General features: G+C 47.5%; 1 protein-coding gene across 9 annotated transcripts in view; it reads right to left on the bottom strand.

The window, feature by feature from the left end:
• The window catches only part of LOC141065409 (uncharacterized), a 585755-nt gene that overhangs the window by 183991 nt on the left and 378235 nt on the right, over nt 1-23529 (bottom strand). For 8 of the 9 annotated variants that reach the window (XM_073557877.1, XM_073557878.1, XM_073557875.1 and 5 more), the window contains 2 exons: nt 12345-12536; nt 12081-12245 (listed from right to left, as the gene is read on the bottom strand). In XM_073557877.1, the coding sequence (XP_073413978.1) occupies nt 12081-12245; nt 12345-12536 (357 nt within the window). Of the gene's footprint in view, nt 1-6119; nt 9390-9855; nt 9980-12080; nt 12246-12344; nt 12537-23529 lie in introns of those variants that run through there. The other variant, XM_073557881.1, reaches the window with a different exon arrangement.

The raw sequence follows: 23529 nt of genomic DNA, 5'->3' as shown, positions 1-23529 counted from the left end.
CTGAAGACATCGGTGAAAGCCCCGTAGGCCGAGGGCAAGCCCGCGAGGGCCGAGGCGGACGGTTTAGTCTTGAGAGGCTGAACTGGAAGAAGGCACTTAGTCTGGCAAACCGGGCCCCAGCGAAGAATGTCTCCGGATAGCCAATCCAGGGTAGGCTCGTGTATTCTTAACCAAGGAAGGCCGAGAAGCAAGGTGTGTGAAAGCGAAGGCAATACATAGAAGGCAATCTTCTCTCGGTGCAAGATCCCGACCTGTAACTCCACCTCCTCGGTGACCAAAGTAACGGTCTCGCGCAGGGGAATACAGTCGACTGAAGCTAACTGCAGGGGAGACTCCAAGGACCTGACAGGTATCTGCAATCTTTTCACCGCCTCGAGTTGGATAAAATTCCCGGCAGCGCCAGAGTCAATGTAGGCTACCTCAGAAACACGTTTAGAACCCAGAACAAACAAAACAGAAAGGGTCAAGGGTAGAGAGGTATCACTGACACCTAGGGAGGCGTCTCTTACCTGTCCTAGGCGGAGGCGTTTCCCGGCCTCACCGGACATGAGCGCAGGAGATGGGAGGCGCTGCCACAATAAAGACAAAAGACCATGCGTAAATCTCTCCTGGCGACGCAGTTCTGCCGGTCTGAGTCGGTCCACCTGCACTGGCTCCGGAGCAGACGCCGCGGCGGAAGGTCGCGGACGAGGAGGTCTGTGTGTAGGAGAGAAGCGAGGTCTTCTCTCGCAGGCGGCTTCACGGGAACACTCCTGAAAACGCAGATCGATTCGCGTTGCCAGGGAGATGAGGTCATCCAAAGACGTGGGTGTATCTCGCCCAGCCAACTCGTCTTTAATTCGGGCCGATAAACCACGCCAAAACGCCCCTACCAGGGCCTCGTTGTTCCAACCAAGCTCGGATGACAACGTGCGGAACTGGATGGCGTACTGTCCCACCGAGAGAGTACCCTGGCGGAGGTTGAACAGGGACTCGGTGGTTGAGACCAGGCGGCCAGGCTAATCGAAGACCTTGCGAAAAGTCTCCAGGAAGAGCGCGAGTTGGGAGACAACAGGATCGTCACATTCCCACAAGGGGTTTACCCAGGCCAGTGCTTCACCCTCCAAATGGGATATCGCGAAGGCTACCTTGGCCCGGTCGGTGGGATACTGCAGGGGCGACAATTCAAAATGCAGCTGGCATTGGTTAAGGAACCCCCGACACAGCCTGGGATCACCACTATAACGCGGAGGTTTGGCCAACCGAGGAGACGGATGCGAAACCGCCACCGGGACTGGGGCTGCCGCTGCGGTCTGAAGGCGGTTATCCACTGAGGCCATATAATTCAAAATGTGGGCCTGGGTGTCGCACTGCTGGGCAAGTTCCTGCTGAAGGCCGGTGATCTGAGAGGCAGTCCCCGGATCGGAGGGCTGCAAAGCGGATAAGCGGGACTCCATGGATTTGAGGAATGACATTATCCTCGCCTGGTTTTTTTGGAGGAACAAAAGTACCTTTTGGGTCGGGGTCTGGGCACCAGCGGGATCCATGGCCTGATGATTCTGTGAGTAAGTAGTACTCTTGGAGTGGACCCGCTGGACCGTGGCAACGAACCTCCCACTGGCGAGCTGACCAGGTGGACCACCCCCTATACAGGGAGTGTTTGGGGCAGGCCCACGGGTAACTATCACCACGGCAGCTGGTACCCAAGGAAGGGGCCGAGGGGACCCTACAGAACACAGGAGAGACTGGAAGGAGGACTCCTTAGGACAGGACCTCAGGAGGCGGACAGATCAGGAACACGGATGGTAACGCAGGCGGCAGACACGGACTGGATTCACCACCAGGAGACCAGAACAGCACGGATCAGGACCTCGGGAATCCGGGTCCTAGGGGAGAGAAAAGCGTAGAGACTCTATTAGGTGAGAACGGGTAGGAAGGAGGAGCGCGCACAGAGGGCCCGGATCCAAAGCAGGGCTCAAAAGATCATCAGGCACTGTGTGGAGGAAGAGGCGGCCTGATATAGGGCAACTGCTCAGGAGCTTCCGGGTCATGACCCTAGCTGAGCAGGCGGAGGAGAGCACGCACCCTCAGAGGGAATGGAGAGCGCACACGCCCCTGACTATAGTATGAGCGCGCGCCCGGCGAGGTGCAGGAAGCCAGGGGAAAGCGTGGGTCCGTGGACGCTGAGGCCGAGCGGGAGCGAACACCCGGTAAGCCGGACGGGAAGATCGCGGTGAGGGCCGGGGCAGGCGAGACCGCGGCGTGGGAGCCACCAGGGACCGCGGCGGGGATAGTGACCGCGGGGGGAGCCACAGCTGCGGCGTGACAATGGGTTTACGAGGGACCGTTCCTGTCAGACTAATCTGATAAGCTTCTATGAAGAGGTAAGTTCCGGACTGGACCAAGGAAATGCAGTGGACGTGGTGTACATGGACTTTTCAAAAGCTTTTGATATGGTGCCACACAAAAGGTTGATGCATAACATGAGAACAATGGGGATAGGGGAAAATATGTGTAGGTGGGTTGAGCTGGCTCAGGGATAGGAAACAAAGGGTGGATATTAATGGAGCACACTCGGACTGGGTCACGGTTAGCAGTGGGGTACCACAGGGGTCAGTATTGGGTACCTCAGGGGTTGGTATTAGGTACCGCAGGGGTCAGTATTGGGTACCACAGGGGTCAGTTTTGGGCCCGCTTCTTGTTAACATATTTATTAATGACCTTGTAGGGGGCATACAGAGTAGAATTTCAATATTTGCAGATGACACTAAACTCTGAAGGGTAATCAATACAGAGGAGGACAATTTATATTACAGGAGGATTTATGTAAACTAGAAGCTTGGGCTGATAAATGGCAAATGAGCTTTAATGGGGATAAATGTAAGGTCATGCACTTGGGTAGAACAAACAAGATGTATAATTATGTGCTTAATTGTAATTGCATGCAACGTTTTTTCCAGACGTCGGACCGGCTATCTTCTCCGGATCCGGAAAAAAACGGACGCACCGCATTGCCATCCGGCGCAATGCGGCAGCAATGAAACAGCACGGGGAAAAAGCCGGATCTGGTCGTGACAGGCGCCGGATCCGGCAGTCCGGTTTTTTGCCGCACCATGCCGGATACCGAAAGCCTGAAGTGTGAAAGTGGCCTTAGCATCAAAAACGTACTGTGGGTGCATCCGGCCCAGTAGAATCGATGTGCAAGGCTGGATTAGAGGTGTTGTGCTGAATGAGCTCGGAGACTTAAGAGACTGCAAACACAAGGTCTAGGAAGAGATTCTGCTTTAACCCCTTTCTGACATCAGGGGTAATAGTACGCCGATGTCGGACTCCCTCCCTTTGCTGTGGGCTCCGGCGGTGAGCCCACGTTTCCCGGGACTTGTCAGCTGGTTTGAACAGACGTGTGCCTGCAATATCAAAATGGCTTTTCGGTCAGGGACCCATCCGATCCATGAGATCACCGTGACGGTGGTGGATGGGCTCACACTTTTTGGCCAAATTTTATACCAAGCATCTCACGTGTTTTTCCTAAATTTCAAAAGCCATTACGCTATTCACACTTCGTGTATTTCACACTGACACGCCTGACTGCAACGGAGTGCAGCCATCTCCTCATTCTGATATGTAAGCTGCTGTTTGGTATGCACGTGTTTAGACTAGTTCTTGATGTGCCGTCAGTTTTCTGTTATATTTATGAGCCTGCAATAGCCACGGGTGGAATCGCGATCTACGCGCGGCTATTAACTAGTTAAATGTCACTGTCAAATGCTGATAGAGGCATTTAAATGGCGCTTCCAGCCATCAGGGCAGAAACGCACACATCGGTGACCCGCGTCACGAGACCTCTATGGTTGTCAGTGCCGGATTGCTGTGAGCGCCACCCAGTGGTCGGCGCTCATAGCAAGTCAATAATTCAGCTACTATTCGCCTCTATGTAGCAGTGCCGATCGAGTTGTGGCAGCTTCAAGTCTCCCATGGAGACTATTGCAGCATACCAAAAGTTAAAGAAAAAGGTTTTTAAAAATATGAAAAAAATAAAAAAAAATTAAATTCAGAATCACCCACCTTTCGCCCCATTCAAAATAAAATAAAAATAAAACTTACACATATTAGGTATCATCGCGTTCAGAATCGCCCGATCAATAAAAAAAGGATTAACCTGATCGCTAAAATGCGCAGCAAGAAAAAAAATCAAAACGCAAGAATTAGTGTGGGGTTGCACTTTTTTTGCAATTTCACCGCAATTGGAATGTTTTTCCCGTTTTTGAGTACACGATATGGTAAAACCAATGGTGTCATTCAAATGTACAGGTCCCGCAAAAAATAAGCCCTCACACGGCCATATTGAGGGAAAAATAAAAAAGTTATGGCTCTGGGAAGAAGGGGAGCGAAAACCGAAAAAAGCTCCGGCCATGAAGGGGTTAAAGGGAACCTGTCACCAATTTTGGCCATTATGAGCTGCGGCCGCTGCCTTTCAGGGTTGATATACACCATTCTATAATGCTGTAGATAAGCCCCCGATCCGACCTGCAGGATAAGAAAAATACGTTTTATTATACTCACCCGGGGGCGGTCCGGTCCGATGGGTGTCGTGGGTCCTGGTCCGGCGCCCCTCATCTTCTTATGATTGCCGCCCTCCTGTTGCTTCACAGGGTCCCTGGCATTGCGCTCCTGCGCAGGCGCACTTATCTGCCTTGTTGAGGGCAGAGCAAAGTACTGCAGTGCCAAGGCCCTGGGAAAGGTCAGAGAGACCCAGAGCCTGCGCACTGCAGGAATCTGCTCTGCCCTCATCAGGGAAGAGAAGCAAGCCTGCGCAGGAGCGCGATGCCGGCAGTGATGAAGAAGCAGGAGGGCGGCATCGCAAGAAAGTGGGAGGCGCGAGACCCATGACACCCATCGGACCGCCCCCAGGCGAGTATAATAACTCTTTTTTCTTATGTTTCAGGTTGGATCGGGGGCTTATCTACAGCATTACAGAATGCTTAGAACATATAGAGAAAAAATGCACCAAAAGAACCAGAAATCACTAAAATATAACACTTTATTGAAAACACACTTAAAAGAGGAATATACAAATTAACCTTTACCAGGGGGATTAGACAGTAACAACTACCAATACAGGTGGACCCGCAGGTAAAAATAAAGGTTCACAATGTCCATAAAAAATAGCATATGCAGGTGGAATTACAGGGAAGTACCATAATGTTGAGAAACCACAAACTACAGGTGAAAATCACCAGGAAGTGATGGACAAGCAAAGGGGCAAAAAGACCATAATACAGAAATACCTCCAAAGTCAGTGGTGCTGCAACCACCACAACCGCACCGCAGGCTTTTGAGGTAATTATGTTTTTACGGTATTTTTGCCCCTTTGCTTGTCCATCACTTCCTGGTGATTTTCACCTGTAGTTTGTGGTTTCTCAACATTATGGTACTTACCTGTAATACCACATGATTTCTGGTTCTTTTGGTGCACTTTTTTCTCTATATGTTCTATACATTCTTTATGCATTGAACCTTATTTATTTTCAATCCCCCCGCTGTGGGCACTGGTGGCGATTACGTATTCACACGGTGTATTGTCATCTATATCTGTTGGAAGCATTATAGAATGCTGTAGATCAGCCCTGAAAGGCATCTAACAACCTGAGGACAGGCTCGCATTAACGAAATGTGGGTGGGAGTTATTGACACCCCGGAACAGAGAAGGCTTTATTCCAAAAACCAAGCAACTGTTTCCTGGGGTTTACACGTAGAGGTGTTTAGGTGTGTGGCCCTGATTCAGTTTCTCAGGCACTTGGAATGTGTAGGGGGATCTGTGTAGAGATGTTATGTGATAGATTTAGAGCATAAAATGGAGACAGACGACACAATGAATCCGATTTTCCACAATACATACACGTCTGGTCCAGAAATGTGACCGGTATAACACCCGCTACAATGTTTATGACTCACACCGTCGGTTCATGTGGAGAATCTGCCATGTGCACCGGCACACCGGCTCTTCATGGTGCACAGGAACAGCACCGGTACCTATAGAGCGCTCGTCTGAACGAGCCACACGGAAACTAATCACGGAGCCGTCAGGAGGACGGACACTCGGCTTATTACAGAGGAAGACAGATTGCAGCAGACATGGAGAAAGTCTTCAATGCTTTATTCCATAATGATTACAATATTGTTCTAATATCCGCGATGGTGAGTGGGAAGGTTCACCCTGACGCGTTTCTGGCGGACCGCCCTTAGGCTGTGTGCACACGCTGCGGATTTTGCTGCGGTTCCGCAGCGGTTTTGGCCGCTGCGGACCCGCAGCAGTTTCTTCTGCGGTGTACAGTACAATGATTCCCTATGGGAATCAAAAACCGCAGTGCAGACGGTGCGGAATTTTCCGCGCGGATTATCTGCGGTTTTCAATCCGCAGAAAGAATTGACATGTCAATTCTTTCTGCGGATTCTCCTGCGGTTTGCCATCTCCTCCATTGAGGAGATGAAAAACCGCAGGGCAAAACCGCAGAGCAATCCGCAGGTAAAACCGCAGGTCTTTTGACCTGCGGTTTCACCTGCGGATTGTACAAAATCCGCGCGGATGAATCCGCACCTTTTCCGCAGCGTGTGCACACAGCCTAAGTCACAGAGTGTATCAGGGAATCATGGGATATACCATTTAAAGCAACCAACCACCAATCATGAGAACCGCAGAAAACCACGTGGACATAGAAATTATAAGAATAAATGTAACAAAATGCAATTAATACAGAGCTATATGGAACACGGACAAACTCCTAATTAGAGAACACTATCAATACTACAGGTCAGTAATTACACAGTCATTTCTATAAGTCATTCCTATGGGTGCTTCGTGTCCAACCTAATCCCGGACGCCTTCCTCAATAACAGGTTTCCCACCAGTCTCCTCCTCTATCTGGACGATTAACTCTCTCAATTCCAAAGAATGTGACACTTTGGATATTCCCATTATCTGTCTCCAAAAAATGTCTGGTTACCCCCGAATGTGTCCTGTTGTTACTGGTAATGTTTGTAGATGTTCCAATACTCTGTTTTCGGCTCGTACATCCCACATATTTAAGGTTACATGAATTGCATTGTACAGTACACAACATAACTGGTGTTACCATTAATAAGGGAATTCAGATTCCAGATGTCATTGATGTTCTGTGTCTTATGTGGAAATTGACCCGTTACATTTAGTGCCTGCAGACTTGAGAAACCTTTGATGGAAAGCCAAGCTGTTCTAAAGTGCTCCCGATACATACTGGGGGACGGCATATTACCGAGGGGACGCCCTCTATTAGACACTCACTAAATCAACAGGAAGGGAGAGCAGCGGCTGGCCGACCACTTCCTGTTATTTACTAATGTCCGAAGGCGGGGACAGTGAAGCTGGCGCTGATTGGGCGCAGAGCTCTTGTGACATAACCTCACCTGATCACAGGAGAGCGCACACACCACTGGAATGGCGCCGATGCAGGACGTGGAAAACTCCTTTAATGTCTACGCAAAACAATGTTAACTAACAAAACAAAAAATATATATATTCTTTGTAAAACTGGAAAAAAATGTTGTAAATATCTGTAATAATGTTTCATATTAAACAGTTCCCCCCTGTGTGTGACTTCTCTGATGACTATGAAGTTTGTCTTTGCTAATAAAGCTTTTTCCACATTCGGAGCATGAGTACGGCTTCTCTACTGTGTAACTTCTCTGCTGTTTCACCTGAAAGGATCTGTTTAAAGAAACATTGTGCACATCATGAATTTTCTTATGTCTGTGAAGACTTGATTCATATATAAAACAGATCCCACATTCACTACATGTAACTGGATTCTCTCCAGTGTGATCTCTTTGATGAGAACTTAGCAGAGCTTCAGTTTTAAAGCATTTTCCACATTCGGAGCATGAGTACGGCTTCTCTACTGTGTAACTTCTCTGGTGTTTAACCTGAAATGATTCGTTTAAAGAGACATTTTCCACGCTCTGAACATGAATTTTCTTATGTCTGAGAAGACTTGATTCATATATAAAAGAGATCCCACATTCGCTACATGTAACTGGATTCTCTCCAGTGTGATCTTTTTGATGAGAATTTAGCAGAGCTTCAGTATTAAAACATTTCCCACATTCTGAGCATGAATACGGCTTTTCTTCTGTGTGTGTTTTCACATGAGTAATAAGACTTGATCTATGCATAAAATTTTTTCCACATTCTGAACATGAATACGGCTTCTCTCCTGTGTGACCTCTCTCATGTACAGTAAGACTTGATTTATTTATAAAACCTTTCTGACATACAGAACATGTATAAGGCCTCTCTCCTGTGTGAATTCTCTCATGTACAGTAAGACTTGATTTAGCTGCAAAACATTTTCCACATTCTGAACATGAATACGGCTTCTCTCCTGTGTGAGTTATCTTATGAGCTAAAACATTTGATTTTGTATTATACCATTTCCCACATTCTGAACATGAATACAGCTTCTCTCCTGTGTGAACACTTTTATGCTTATTAAGAGCTGATTTCCTTCGAAAACATTTCCCACATTCTGAACAAGCATACGGCTTTACTCCTGTGTGAATTTTCTCATGTATATTAAGATGTGATTTATGTGCAAAATGTTTTTGGCATACCGAACATGAATACGGCTTCTCTCCAGTGTGAATTCTCTGATGTGCAACAAGATAAGATTTTAAAATAAAACATTTCCCACATTCTGAACATGAAAACATCATTTTTCCTTTGTGAATTCTCTCATGTTTATGAAGACATGATTTATATTTAAAACATTTTCCACATTCTGAACATGAAAACGGCGTCTCTACAGTGTGAATTCTCTTATGTTTAGTAAGAAGATTTTTGCCTGAAAAACATTTTCCACATTCAGAACATAAATACGGCTTCTCTCCTGTGTGAATTCGTTCATGGTTAACAAGATCTGATTTACCATTAAAACCTTTTCCACATTCTGAACATGAAAAAGGCTTCACTCCTGTGTGAATTCTCTCATGATTAATAAGAATAACTTTGAGTGAAAAACATTTTCCACATTCTGAACATGAGTACGGCTTCTCTCCTGTGTGAATTCTCTCATGTCTAACAAGATCGGATTTACTTATAAAATATTTTCCACATTCTGAACACGAAAACGGCCTTTTTCCTTTGTGAATTCTCTCATGATTAACAAGGTTGGATTTTTGTGAAAAACATTTACCACATTCTGAACATGAATACGGCTTCTCTCTTGTGTGACTTCTCTTATGTTTAACAAGATGTTCTCGATGTACATTAAGGGTAATGAGGTTTTCTCCTGAGGACTGACACATGATATCTTCATCTTTAACATTATATTCTAGAGATAACATCACATTTTCTCCAGAACGACCACTTGTATTTTCTGTTAGAAATAAAAATAGATTTCATTATTTTTTCAAATCCCAACTTTAAATGTAAATGTCCATCCATATCCCACCTCTGATCCAGGGGCAAGGCTCTAGAAGAAATGCTATGGACCCCAATGAACATTAGGGGCAAATACCCCAAACACCAGAGGAACAAAAGATGCAGAATTTGGGATTCTCCAATGGTTCTAGCTTCCCCAGTAATTGTGCCTGAGATGTTCTCATCAATCACGAGAGGCAGCACAAAGAAGAGCGCTTGACTTGCAGACCACATCCCAAAGAAAACCGCCTGTTTCCGTGATCATCAGTGTACACTCAGACACCGGCGAATTCATGTTCCAACCTAATAATTACTATACTAACTGGCAACTGCAGACACGAGTATGTACGGCCTGGGACAGTAGTGAGGTTATATTATATCTGCCAGTGGCAAACACAGAAATAACTGAGGTCTCCTCTTACCTGGTGATACAAGAGGCCGGAGCTCCTCCTCCACAACGTTCTTATACTGATCCCAGTGTCCTTCTACATAATCCCACTCCTCCACGGAGAAATAGAGAGCGACGTCCTGACACCGGAGAGGAACCTGACAACCAACGAGAGAGACATCACCCAGAATCCTCCAGTGTACACTGTATAATCTCCCAGCAGTCTCCTCTCCTCACCCAGAATCCTCCAGTGTATACTGTATAATCTCCCAGCAGTCTCCTCTCCTCACCCAGAATCCTCCAGTGTATACTGTATAATCTCCCAGCAGTCTCCTCTCATCACCCAGAATCCTCCAGTGTACACTGTATAATCTCCCAGCAGTCTCCTCTCATCACCCAGAATCCCCCAGTGTATACTGTATAATCTCCCAGCAGTCTCCTCTCATCACCCAGAATCCTCCAGTGTACACTGTATAATCTCCCAGCAGTCTCCTCTCCTCACCCAGAATCCTCCAGTGTATACAGTATTATCTCCCAGCAGTCTCCTCTCCTCACCCAGAATCCTCCAGTGTATACAGTATTATCTCCCAGCTGTCTCCTCTCCTCACCCAGAATCCTCCAGTGTATACAGTATTATCTCCCAGCAGTCTCCTCTCATCACCCAGAATCCTCCAGTGTACACTGTATAATCTCCCAGCAGTCTCCTCTCATCACCCAGAATCCCCCAGTGTATACTGTATAATCTCCCAGCAGTCTCCTCTCATCACCCAGAATCCTCCAGTGTACACTGTATAATCTCCCAGCAGTCTCCTCTCCTCACCCAGAATCCTCCAGTGTACACTGTATAATCTCCCAGCAGTCTCCTCTCATCACCCAGAATCCTCCAGAGTATACTGTATAATCTCCCAGCAGTCTCCTCTCATCTCCCAGAATCCTCCAGTGTATACTGTATAATCTCCCAGCAGTCTCCTCTCATCACCCAGAATCCTCCAGAGTATACTGTATAATCTCCCAGCAGTCTCCTCTCATCTCCCAGAATCCTCCAGTGTATACTGTATAATCTCCCAGCAGTCTCCTCTCCTCACCCAGAATCCTCCAGTGTACACTGTATAATCTCCCAGCAGTCTCCTCTCATCACCCAGAATCCTCCAGAGTATACTATATAATCTCCCAGCAGTCTCCTCTCATCACCCAGAATCCTCCAGTGTACACTGTATAATCTCCCAGCAGTCTCCTCTCATCACCCAGAATCCCCCAGTGTACACAGTATAATCTCCCAGCAGTCTCCTCTCATCACCCAGAATCCTCCAGAGTATACTGTATAATCTCCCAGCAGTCTCCTCTCATCACCCAGAATCCTCCAGAGTATACTGTATAATCTCCCAGCAGTCTCCTCTCATCTCCCAGAATCCTCCAGTGTATACTGTATAATCTCCCAGCAGTCTCCTCTCCTCACCCAGAATCCTCCAGTGTACACTGTATAATCTCCCAGCAGTCTCCTCTCATCACCCAGAATCCTCCAGAGTATACTGTATAATCTCCCAGCAGTCTCCTCTCATCTCCCAGAATCCTCCAGTGTACACTGTATAATCTCCCAGCAGTCTCCTCTCATCACCCAGAATCCTCCAGTGTACACTGTATAATCTCCCAGCAGTCTCCTCTCCTCACCCAGAATCCTCCAGTGTATACTGTATAATCTCCCAGCAGTCTCCTCTCATCACCCAGAATCCTCCAGTGTACACTGTATAATCTCCCAGCAGTCTCCTCTCCTCACCCAGAATCCTCCAGTGTATACTGTATAATCTCCCAGCAGTCTCCTCTCATCACCCAGAATCCTCCAGAGTATACTGTATAATCTCCCAGCAGTCTCCTCTCATCTCCCAGAATCCTCCAGTGTACACTGTATAATCTCCCAGCAGTCTCCTCTCCTCACCCAGAATCCCCCAGTGTATACTGTATAATCTCCCAGCAGTCTCCTCTCATCACCCAGAATCCTCCAGAGTATACTGTATAATCTCCCAGCAGTCTCCTCTCATCTCCCAGAATCCCCCAGTGTAGTCTCCCAGCAGTCTCCTCTCCTCTCATCTCCCAGAATCCCCCAGTGTAGTCTCCCAGCAGTCTCCTCTCCTCTCATCTCCCAGAATCCCCCAGTGCAGTCTCCCAGCAGTCACCTCTCATCTCCCAGAATCCCCCAGTGCAGTCTCCCAGCAGTCTCCTCTCATCACCCAGAATCCCCCAGTGCAGTCTCCCAGCAGTCACCTCTCCGGTCAGCAGCTCGGTGATCTTGTTGGCCAGGTCTAGGACCTTCTTCTCTGGTGTCGGGCAGTGCAGGGGTTCTGTGATGGGGCTCTGGATCTTGCTCCGTCCTCCGGACACACAGGGGGTCACACGGTCCCCGGACGTCTTCTTCACCACCGTGTGCTCCTGTGTACAGTGACAGACGCCGATCACCACAGATTCTATCCATCTTTTCAGTCCTGTTCTATTAATAGAGATCAGAGTGATCTCATGGGAGACTCTCACCTTTCCCTTTAACAAGTCGATTATCTCCAGGGCGAGGAGTAATACTCTTGCCGTCATGTTGCTTTTGTCCTGGTCGATCCTCGTTGGGTCATTTTTCCTCCTGACGTCCTGGTCCTGATCCTTCTGTCCTTCCATGTACTCCCACTCCTCCATGGAGAAATAGACAGCGGCATCCTGACACCTGACAGGAACCTGACAGACAGACAGTTAGGTGCAGAAATCATTGGCCAGGGACGAGTCCTCGTGATTTCAGCTCTGCAGGCCGCTAGTTTGGATGTAAAATGAAACAACTGAGATGAAACTGAAGAAGCGGAGATTGTCAGGGTTAATTACAGGGGAGGAACACAAATCTCCCGTGAAACGTTTGGGGATTGCAGCCATCTTTCTACAAATCCTCCTCATTTCAGGGGCTCAAAAGTAACTGGACAAATCAACTTTATTATAAAAGAAAAAGTTCTTCTTGACTACACTGCTGAAAAAAATAAAGCAAACCCTTAACACAATGTAACTCCAAGTCAATCACACTTCCGTGGAATCAACCTGTCCAGGAAAGAAGCAGCACAGACTGTGAATCCATTTCTCCTGCTGTTGCATAAGCCCCGGTCCACCAGGTTCTCCCTTTCTCCACCATTTGTACATATTGTCAGTAATTATCTATAACCCACAGTGTTCTGTGTATGGCGGAATCATCCGGTCCTTGTATAAGAGCAGTTATAGTGTCGACCATTACTACCTCTTGTGGTCGGCTGCTCTAACTGTAAAGAACCCTTTCCTATTAAGCTGCCGGAATCGCCTTTCTTCCCCCCGTCATGATTGCCCCCTGGTCCTTAGTATGGTCTATGGATGGAATAAGTCATGTGCCGTCCTCTGTACTGACCACACATATACTATACATGTAAATGAGATCTCCTCTGAGAGGTCTCTTTTCTAAGCTAAACAAGCCCAAGTTTTCCTACCTCTCCTCATATGAGAGGCCTCCGTCCCATGTAATAGAGAGGCCTCCATCCTGTGTAATATAGGAGAGGCCTCCATCCCGTGTAATATAGGAGAGGCCTCCATCCCGTGTAATATAGGAGAAGCCTCCATCCTGTGTAATATCGGAGAGGTCTCCATCCTGTGTAATATAGGAGAGGCCTCCATCCCGTGTAATATAGGAGAGGCCTCCATCCCGTGTAATATAGGAGAAGCCTCTATCCTGTGTAATATAGGAGAGGCCTCTATCCTGTGTAATATAGAAGAGGCCTCCATCCTGTGTAATATAGAAGAGGCCTCCATCCTGTGTAACATAGAAGAGGCCTCCATCCTGTGTAATACAGGAGAGGCCTCTATCCTGTGTAATATAGGAGAGGCCTCCATCCCGTGTAATATAGGAGAGGCCTCCATCCTGTGTAATATAGGAGAAGCCTCCATCCCGTGTAATATAGGAGAGGCCTCTATCCCGTGTAATATAGGAGAGGCCTCCATCCCGTGTAATATAGGAGAAGCCTCTATCCCATGTAATATAGGATAGGCCTCCATCCTGTGTAATATAGGAGAGGTCTCTATCCTGTGTAATATAGGAGAGGCCTCCATCCCGTGTAATATAGGAGAGGCCTCTATCCTGTGTAATATAGGAGAGGTCTCTATCCTGTGTAATATAGGAGAGGCCGCCATCCTGTGTAATATAGGAGAGGTCTCTATCCTGTGTAATATAGGAGAGGCCGCCATCCTGTGTAATATAGGAGAGTCCTCCATTCTGTGTAATATAGGAGAGGCCGCCGTCCAGTGTAATATAGGAGAGGCCTCCGTCCTGTGTAATAAAGTAGAGGCCTCCAACCCGTGTAATTTAGGAGAGGCCTCCATCCTGTGTAATATAGGAGAGGCCTCCATCCTGTTTAATATGGGAGAGGCCTCCATCCTGTTTAATATAGGAGGCCTCCATCCCATGTAATAGAGAGGCCTCCATCCTGTGTAAATAAAGGAGAAGCCTCCATCCCATGTAAAATAGCAGAGGCCTCTATCCTGTGTAATATAGGAGAGGTCTCCATTCTGCGTAATATAGGAGAGGCCTCCATCCTGTGTAATATAGGAGAGGCCTCCATCCTGTGTAATATAGGAGAGGCCTCCATCCTGTGTAATAAAGGAGAGGCCTCCATCCCATGTAAAATAGCAGAGGCCTTTATCCTGTGTAATATAGGAGAGGCCTCCATCCTGTGTAATATAGGAGAGGCCTCCGTCCTGTGTAATAAAGGAGAGGCCTCCAACCCGTGTAATATAGGAGAGGCCTTTATCCTGTGTAATATAGGAGAGGCCTCCATCCCGTGTAATATAGGAGAGGCCTCCATCCTGTGTAATATAGGAGAAGCCTCCATCCCGTGTAATATAGGAGAGGCCTCTATCCCGTGTAATATAGGAGAGGCCTCCATCCCGTGTAATATAGGAGAAGCCTCTATCCCGTGTAATATAGGAGAGGCCTCCATCCCGTGTAATATAGGAGAAGCCTCTATCCTGTGTAATATAGGAGAGGCCTCCGTCCTGTGTAATATAGGAGAGGCCTCCATCCTGTGTAATATAGGAGAGGCCTCTATCCTGTGTAATATAGGAGAGGCCTCTATCCTGGGTAATATAGGAGAGGCCTCTATCCTGTGTAATATAGGAGAGGCCTCCATCCTGTGTAATATAGGAGAGGCCTCCATCCTGTGTAATATAGGAGAGGCCTCTGTCCCGTGTAATATAGGAGAGGCCTCCATCCTGTGTAATATAGGAGAGGCCTCTATCCTGTGTAATATAGGAGAGGCCTCCATCCTGTGTAATATAGGAGAGGCCTCCATCCTGTGTAATATAGGAGAGGCCTCTATCCTGTGTAATATAGGAGAGGCCTCTATCCTGTGTAATATAGGAGAGGCCTCTATCCTGTGTAATATAGGAAAGGCCTCTCCATCCTGTGTAATATAGGAGAGGCCTCTCCATCCTGTGTAATATAGGTGTCACATCGCCATCGGATACAGGGACTGCTGTTCCTGCTTTGGCCACTAGGAGGCACCAGACTGGCACGTCGCCGTCAGACCCGAGCTCAGCTATTCCGGTCTTGGCCTCAGGGAGGCGTTGGACTGTCATGTCACGGTCAAACTCAGGGATGGCTGTTCCTGCCTCGGCCACTGGGAGGCGCCGTGGTCCGCCCGTGGGTACTGCTAACAGGGAGGAGGGTCCTCCGCAGGCATCTGGCAGCCGCAGGCTGCACTCCTCTGTCGGTCATGAAGGGGTTGGTGCATCACCATCTGGCCTGGTCCTGGGGGCGGTCCTAATGACGTCATCAGACCGCGAACCTGTGAGGGATGATCTTATCCCTCAAATACCTTGGGTCTGGTCTTGCAGGCCGCCAGATATAGTCTTGGTTTCCCCAGTGTGCTAGTTGTTATTTGCTATCTTTGATTCTGACCTTTGCCTGGATTTCTGACTCTGCTCCTGCCTGACAATTTTGTACCTCTGCCTCCCTCCCGGTTTATGACTCTGACCTTGGCCTGGATTTGACTCTTCTACTGTTTGCCGTTTTTGTACCTCTGCTGCCTGCCTGGTTTAGACTTGGATTCCTGACTACGCTTTTGGTCCCGTTTTTTAACCCCTTTCTGGCGACTGTCCTGCTCTGGTCCACTGCTCTTATCCAGACAGCTACCTCCTGGGCTCTGCTGTAAATCCAGATCCCTGTATAGGGGTAAAGGGTATCGGGGTTGCTCGGTGTGCTGTCTTACTGCAGCCCAGACTCGCAGACGGATGTCACAATAGGAGAGGCCTCCATCCTGTGTAATATAGGAGAGGCCTCCGTCCTGTGTAATATAGGAGAGGCCTCCATCCTGTGTAATATAGGAGAGGCCTCCGTCCTGTGTAATATAGGAGAGGCCTCCATCCTGTGTAATATAGGAGAGGCCTCCGTCCTGTGTAATATAGGAGAGGCCTCCGTCCTGTGTAATATAGGAGAGGCCTCCGTCCTGTGTAATATAGGAGAGGCCTCCGTCCTGTGTAATATAGGAGAGGCCTCCATCCTGTGTAATATAGGAGAGGCCTCCATCCCGTGTAATATAGGAGAGGCCTCCGTCCCGTGTAATATAGGAGAGGCCTCCGTCCTGTGTAATATAGGAGAGGCCTCCGTCCTGTGTAATATAGGAGAGGTCTCCATCCTGTGTAATATAGGAGAGGCCTCCGTCCTGTGTAATATAGGAGAGGCCTCCATCCTGTGTAATATAGGAGAGGTCTCCATCCTGTGTAATATAGGAGAGGCCTCCATCCCGTGTAATATAGGAGAGGCCTCCGTCCTGTGCAATATAGGAGAGGTCTCCATCCTGTGTAATATAGGAGAGGCCTCCGTCCTGTGTAATATAGGAAAGGTCTCCATCCTGTGTAATATAGGAGAGGTCTCCATCCTGTGTAATATAGGAGAGGCCTCCATCCCGTGTAATATAGGAGAGGTCTCCATCCCGTGTAATATAGGAGAGGTCTCCATCCCGTGTAATATAGGAGAGGTCTCCATCCCGTGTAATATAGGAGAGGTCTCCATCCCGTGTAATATAGGAGAGGCCTCCATCCCGTGTAATATAGGAGAGGCCTCTGTCCTGTGTAATATAGGAGAGGCCTCCGTCCTGTGTAATATAGGAGAGGCCTCCATCCTGTGTAATATAGGAGAGGCCTCCATCCTGTGTAATGTAGGAGAGGCCTTTATCCTGTGTAATAATAGAATAGGCCTCCATCCTGTGTAATATAGGAGGCCTCCAACCCGTGTAATATAGGAGAAACCTCACATGTAATCGAAGTACATGTATCAAAGTACGAGGCAGTTATAACATGAATGAATGTGACACGCATCTCTATTCTCTTCATACAGGTAACCAGCTCTTTCAATCTCTGCTCTGAATCAACCTGTGTTTCTCCACTCCATTCAATGTCAGCAAGCAGTTAATCCTGAATGCTATATATGTGTTTTCAACTATGCAAGCTTATATCTGGTATACAGTTTTTTCAACTTACTCTGCTTGTCCCCTTATGTTGTGAGGTCAAGAAACTTTTCAAAGTGCTTTATGATCCATGTAGTGCTGGACATCTGTTTATCTGACCACAACATTTTATTGGGCCCTGCTGTCTCAATTTAGTTTGATTGATTAACGAGAAGAGAGAGAGCACAAAAAAAAATCTTAGCCTTACCTCCTATATATTCAGACATAGCTAGGGGGACCATTTATGCACATGTAACCGAAGTACATGTATCAAAGTACTGGCAGTTATAACATGGCAGTTAGACAGGGCAGGAGACAGGTAAGACATTTATATACATCTACTCCCTGTACAATAGGAGTACAACAAATATATACCATATGCATTTGTGTAATTTATATCCTGGCCGCTGCATTCACACACATCCACCGCCCTGGCATTAACTCTATACACTCCATCCATATCGGCCCCTCGCTCCTTTCCTATGTATAGCACTCACGCTCTTTTCACATTGTTGCATTGCACAGATCCAGTCAGTCCCACCATTCAACATAAGAGACGCTCTCACAAATCACTTAACCATCTGCTCACTATTTCTATCCTCCTTCTCCTAGTCGCAGGAGACATTGCTCCCAACCCTGGTCCCCCATGTTATAGAAAGTCAAACCCCCCAACTGCTACACTCAGAAACCCCTCTAATGTTATTAATATTCCCTGCATGTCATCTGTCTCTCTTAATTGTGCACTTTGGAATTCTCTCTCAGTGTGTAGCAAGCTCTCCTTCACTCATGACTTTTTCCTTTCTAATTCTCTTAACCTCCTGGCTCTTACTGAAACCTGGATCCAGCAGTCAGACACTACCGCTGCTGGTGCTCTTTCATACGGGGGACTACACTGCTCTCATACCCCAAGATCAGACAAAAGAGCAGGTGGAGGCGTTGGTCTGCTCCTATCACCAAAATGTACCTTTCAGGTTATCCGTCAACTACCCTCACTAGTCTTCCCTTCTTTTGAGGTCCATGCCGTCAGACTCTACACCCCTTTCTCCATGCGAGTGGCGGTGGTGTATCGTCCTCCCGGACCCTCCCATCAGTTCCTGGATCATTTTGCCACATGGCTTCCACATTTTCTCTCCTGTGACATCCCTACCCTCATCATGGGAGATTTCAAGAACCCCATTGCTCTTCCTCTCTCCCCATCTGCTACTCACCTTTTATCTCTAACCTCCCCGTTTGGCCTTTTGCAGCTTACTAATTCTCCAACGCATGAAGACGGAAACTCCCTCGACTTGGTCTTCTCTCGGCTTTGTGCAGTGGATGATTTTGCAAACTCCCCTCTCCCACTTTCTGACCACAACCTTCTTTCATTCTCTATCAAGAACTGCCAGGCTGCTCAGGTCACCCCCACTGTCCATACTTATAGAAACATACAGGCCATTAACACCCAGAAACTTATGAAGAACTTGCAGTCTGCATTGGCCCCTATCTTCTCCCTCTCATGTCCTGATTCTGCATTGAAGCATTACAATGAAACACTTCAAAGTGCCCTGGATGAATTTGCACCCCCTATAAATAGAACACCACAACACAGACGGCGACAACCCTGGCACACCCTGCAAACACGTTTCCTGCAGCGGTGCTCCAAGTGCGCCGAACGTCTGTGGAGAAAATCCAATCTACACGAAGATTTCATCCATTATAAGTTTATGCTTAGAACATACAACACTGCCCTTCACCTCTCCAAACAAACCTATTTCAACACCCTCATCACCTCACTGTCCAATAACCCGAAACGTCTCTTTGACACTTTTCATTCTCTACTCAACCCAAGAGTACAGGCCCCAACCTCGGAGCTCCGAGCTGACGATCTGGCCAATTACTTCAAAGAAAAAATTGACCTGATTCGACAGGAAATTATCTCCCAATCACCTCATACCATGCACTGTCCTCCCTCCCCCACTGTATCTAGCTCACTCTCTGATTTTGAACTAGTCACAGAAGAAGAAGTAAGCAGGCTCCTTGCATCTTCTTGCCCAACCAGTTGCACCAGTGACTCATTTCCGTCACATCTGCTCCAGTCCCTTTCCCCTGCTGTCACCCCTCACCTAACTAAAATATTTAACCTCTCTCTCTCTTCTGGTATCTTTCCCTCCTCATTTAAGCATGCCATCATACATCCACTACTTGAAAAACCATCTCTCGACCAAAACTGTGCCGCTAACTATAGACTTGTCTCTAATCTTTCCTTCATCTCTAAACTCCTGAAACGCCTGGTCCACTCCCGTCTTATCCGCTATCTCTTTGATAACTCTCTTCTCGACCCTCTCCAATTCGGTTTCCGCTCTTTACACTCTACTGAAACTGCCCTCACTAAAGTCTCTAATGATCTGCTAACAGCTAAATCTAATGGTCATTACTCCATGCTAATTCTCTTGGATCTCTCTGCAGCATTCGACACTGTGGATCATCAGCTCCTCCTCACTATGCTCCGCTCCATTGGCCTCAAGGATACCGTTCTCTCCTGGTTCACCTCCTATCTCTCTGACTGCTCCTTTACTGTATCTTTTGCCGGTTCCTCCTCCTCTCACCTTCCCCTTACTGTTGGGGTTCCTCAAGGATCGGTTCTAGGCCCCCTCCTCTTCTCTTTGTATACTGCCCCTATTGGTCAAACAATCAGTAGATTTGGTTTCCAGTACCATCTCTATGCTGATGACACCCAATTATACGCTTCTTCTCCTGACATCACGCCAGCCTTTCTAGAAAACACCGGCGATTGTCTAAACGCTGTGTCTAATATCATGTCCTCACTATATCTGAAACTGAACCTGTCAAAGACTGAACTCCTTGTGTGTCCTCCCGCTACTAATGTACCTATACCCGACATTGCCATTTCTGTGTGTGGTTCCACTATTACTCCCCAGCAACATGCCCGCTGTCTTGGGGTCATACTTGAGTCCGAGTTTTCCTTCGCCCCCCACATCCGATCACTGGCTCGCTCTTGTCATCTGCACCTCAAAAACATTTCTAGAATTCGACCTTTTCTTACTTTTGACTCTGCAAAAACTTTTACTGTTTCTCTTATTCATTCTCGTCTCGACTATTGTAACTCTCTTCTAATCGGTCTCCCTCTTACAAAACTCTCCCCCCTCCAATCTGTCTTGAATGCTGCAGCCAGGATCATATTCCTCACCAGTCATTACACCGATGCCTCTACCTTGTGCCAGTCATTACACTGGCTACCCATCCACTCCAGAATCCAGTACAAACTTATTACCCTCACCGATAAAGCCCTCCATGGCTCAGCACCACCCTACATCTCCTCCCTTGTTTCAGTATACCACCCTACCCGCGGGCCCGTTCTACTGATGACCTGAGGTTAGCATCCTCAATAATCAGAACCTCCCACTCCTGTCTCCAAGACTTTACACGTGCTGTGCAAATTCTTTGGAATGCACTTCCCAGGTCAATACAATTAGTCCCCAATCCCCACAATTTTAAGCGTGTCCTGAAAACGCATTTATTCAGACTGGCCTATCGCCTCAACACATTCACCTAATCTACCCCTGTATGGCACAGCCAAAAGTTTTACCATAACCAGGTTCCCCGCATCATGTTCCCACATGCTTTATGCATCCATTAGCCTTCTGTGTCTGTACTGTTACACACTTAACATTATGGCTGGTCCATACAATCAGGGCAACTGTTACCACCCACCTTTCGTGTCTCCCTCTTTCCTCATAGATTGTAAGCTTGCGAGCAGGGCCCTCACTCCTCTTGGTAATTGTTATAATCTATGTGATTATTGTTATGCTGTAATGTCTATTGTCTGTACAAGTCCCCTCTGAAATGTAAAGTGCTGCGGAATATGTCGGCGCTATAGAAATAAAATTTATTATTGTTATTATTATTATTATTAAGCCTCCATCCCATGTAATATAGGAGAGGCCTTCATCCCGTGTAATATAGGAGAGGCCCCCATCCCGTGTAATATAGGAGAGGCCCCCATCCCGTGTAATATAGGAGAGGCCTCCATCCTATGTAATATAGGAGAGGCCTCCATCCTATGTAATATAGGAGAGGCCTCCATCCTATGTAATATAGGAGAGGCCTCCAACCCGTGTAATATAGGAGAGGCCTCCATCCTATGTAATATAGGAGAGGCCTCCATCCCGTGTAATATAGGAGAGGCCCCCATCCCGTGTAATATAGGAGAGGCCTCTATCCCGTGTAATATAGGAGAGGCCTCCATCCTGTGTAATATAGGAGAGGCCTCCATCCCGTGTAATATAGGAGAGGCCTCCATCCTATGTAATATAGGAGAGGCCTCCATCCCGTGTAATATAGGAGAGGCCCCCATCCCGTGTAATATAGGAGAGGCCTCTATCCCGTGTAATATAGGAGAGGCCTCCATCCTATGTAATATAGGAGAGGCCTCCATCCCGTGTAATATAGGAGAGGCCTCCATCCTATGTAATATAGGAGAGGCCTCCATCCCGTGTAATATAGGAGAGGCCCCCATCCCGTGTAATATAGGAGAGGCCTCTATCCCGTGTAATATAGGAGAGGCCTCCATCCCGTGTAATATAGGAGAGGCCTCCATCCCGTGTAATATAGGAGAGGCCTCCATCCCGTGTAATATAGGAGAGGCCTCCATCCCGTGTAATATAGGAGAGGCCTCCATCCCGTGTAATATAGGAGAGGCCTCCATCCTGTGTAATATAGGAGAGGCCTCCATCCTGTGTAATATAGGAGAGGCCTCCATCCTGTGTAATATGTAATATTCACAGCTCCCTCTGTCCCGTCCTCTTCACAGCCCCCCGTGTCCCGTCCTCTTCACAGTGCCCTCTGTCCCGTCCTCTTCATAGCCCCCCCTGTCTCTTCCTCTTCACAGCCCCCTCTGTCTCTTCCTCTTCACAGCCCCCTCTGTCTCTTCCTCTTCACAGCCCCCTCTTTCTCTTCCTCTTCACAGCCCCCTCTGTCTCTTCCTCTTCACAGCCCCCTCTGTCTCTTCCTCTTCACAGCCCCCTCTGTCTCTTCCTCTTCACAGCCCCCTCTGTCTCTTCCTCTTCACAGCCCCCTCTGTCTCTTCCTCTTCACAGCCCCCTCTGTCCCATCCTCTTCACAGCCCCCTCTGTCTCTTCCTCTTCACAGCCCCCTCTGTCTCTTCCTCTTCACAGCCCCCTCTGTCTCTTCCTCTTCACAGCCTCCTGTCTCTTCCTCTTCACAGCCCCCTCTGTCCCATCCTCTTCACAGCCCCCTCTGTCCCATCCTCTTCACAGCCCCCTCTGTCCCGTCCTCTTCACAGCCCCCTCTGTCTCTTCCTCTTCACAGCCCCGTGTCTTCCTCTTCACAGCCCCCTCTGTCTCTTCCTCTTCACAGCCCCCTCTGTCCCTTCCTCTTCACAGCTCCCTCTGTCCCGTCCTCTTCACAGCCCCCGTGTCCCGTCCTCTTCACAGCCCCCTCTGTCTCTTCCTCTTCACAGGATGGGCGGTTATTAATGTATGTATGCTTTTAGGTAAGTGGGTGGGAAATATAATTAGGTTATTGCGAGGCTAATTGTACATTAGTATGTTGTGCTATTATTGTACTCTGTATTATTGTATCTGCCGGGTGTGAGTCCTATTCATGACTGGATGTATTACAAGCTGGAGTATCTGATACAGCACCGTACACTACAGACTTAGGGCTGCTTTGATTATTACTTTATATCTACTTTAATCAGGGTACCTTGCATGTGGTTAATTAGCGGCCCTAACTGTTATTTTTTGAGGGTCACCCAATATGGGCTATACAGCTATTACACTGTTCTGCTGTATCCTTGTGCTACTGCTACATTATTCAATACAATGTGGGGAAATCTGTTTTAGAATTGCTTATATTGTACATGGTTGGTTTGGTCTTCAATAAAAGTATACATTTTTATACCGCAGGCCCTGATGGCATTCACCCTCGGGTACTAAGGGAGTTAAGTAATGTGATAGACAGGCCTCTATTCCTTATATGTAAAGACTCTATAGAAGCAGGGTCTGTTCCTTTTGATTGGCGGCAAGCAAATGTGGTACCAATAATCAAATAGGGGTGTAAAAGGGAACCTGGAAACTATCGGCCGGTAAGCTTAACATCTGTTGTGGGTAAAATTTTTGAAGGGTTTCTAAGGGATACCATTATGGAATATCTCAATGTTAATAAATGTTTAACTCCATATCAACATGGATTTATGAAGG

The sequence above is a fragment of the Dendrobates tinctorius genome, unplaced genomic scaffold (assembly GCF_039654945.1).
Source record: "Dendrobates tinctorius isolate UK_male_01 unplaced genomic scaffold, ASM3965494v1 ptg000251l, whole genome shotgun sequence".
In the NCBI taxonomy this organism is placed as follows: domain Eukaryota; kingdom Metazoa; phylum Chordata; class Amphibia; order Anura; family Dendrobatidae; genus Dendrobates; species Dendrobates tinctorius.
The sequence above is the reverse complement of the archived record's forward strand: the minus strand, read 5'-3'. Positions and strand labels throughout refer to the sequence as shown.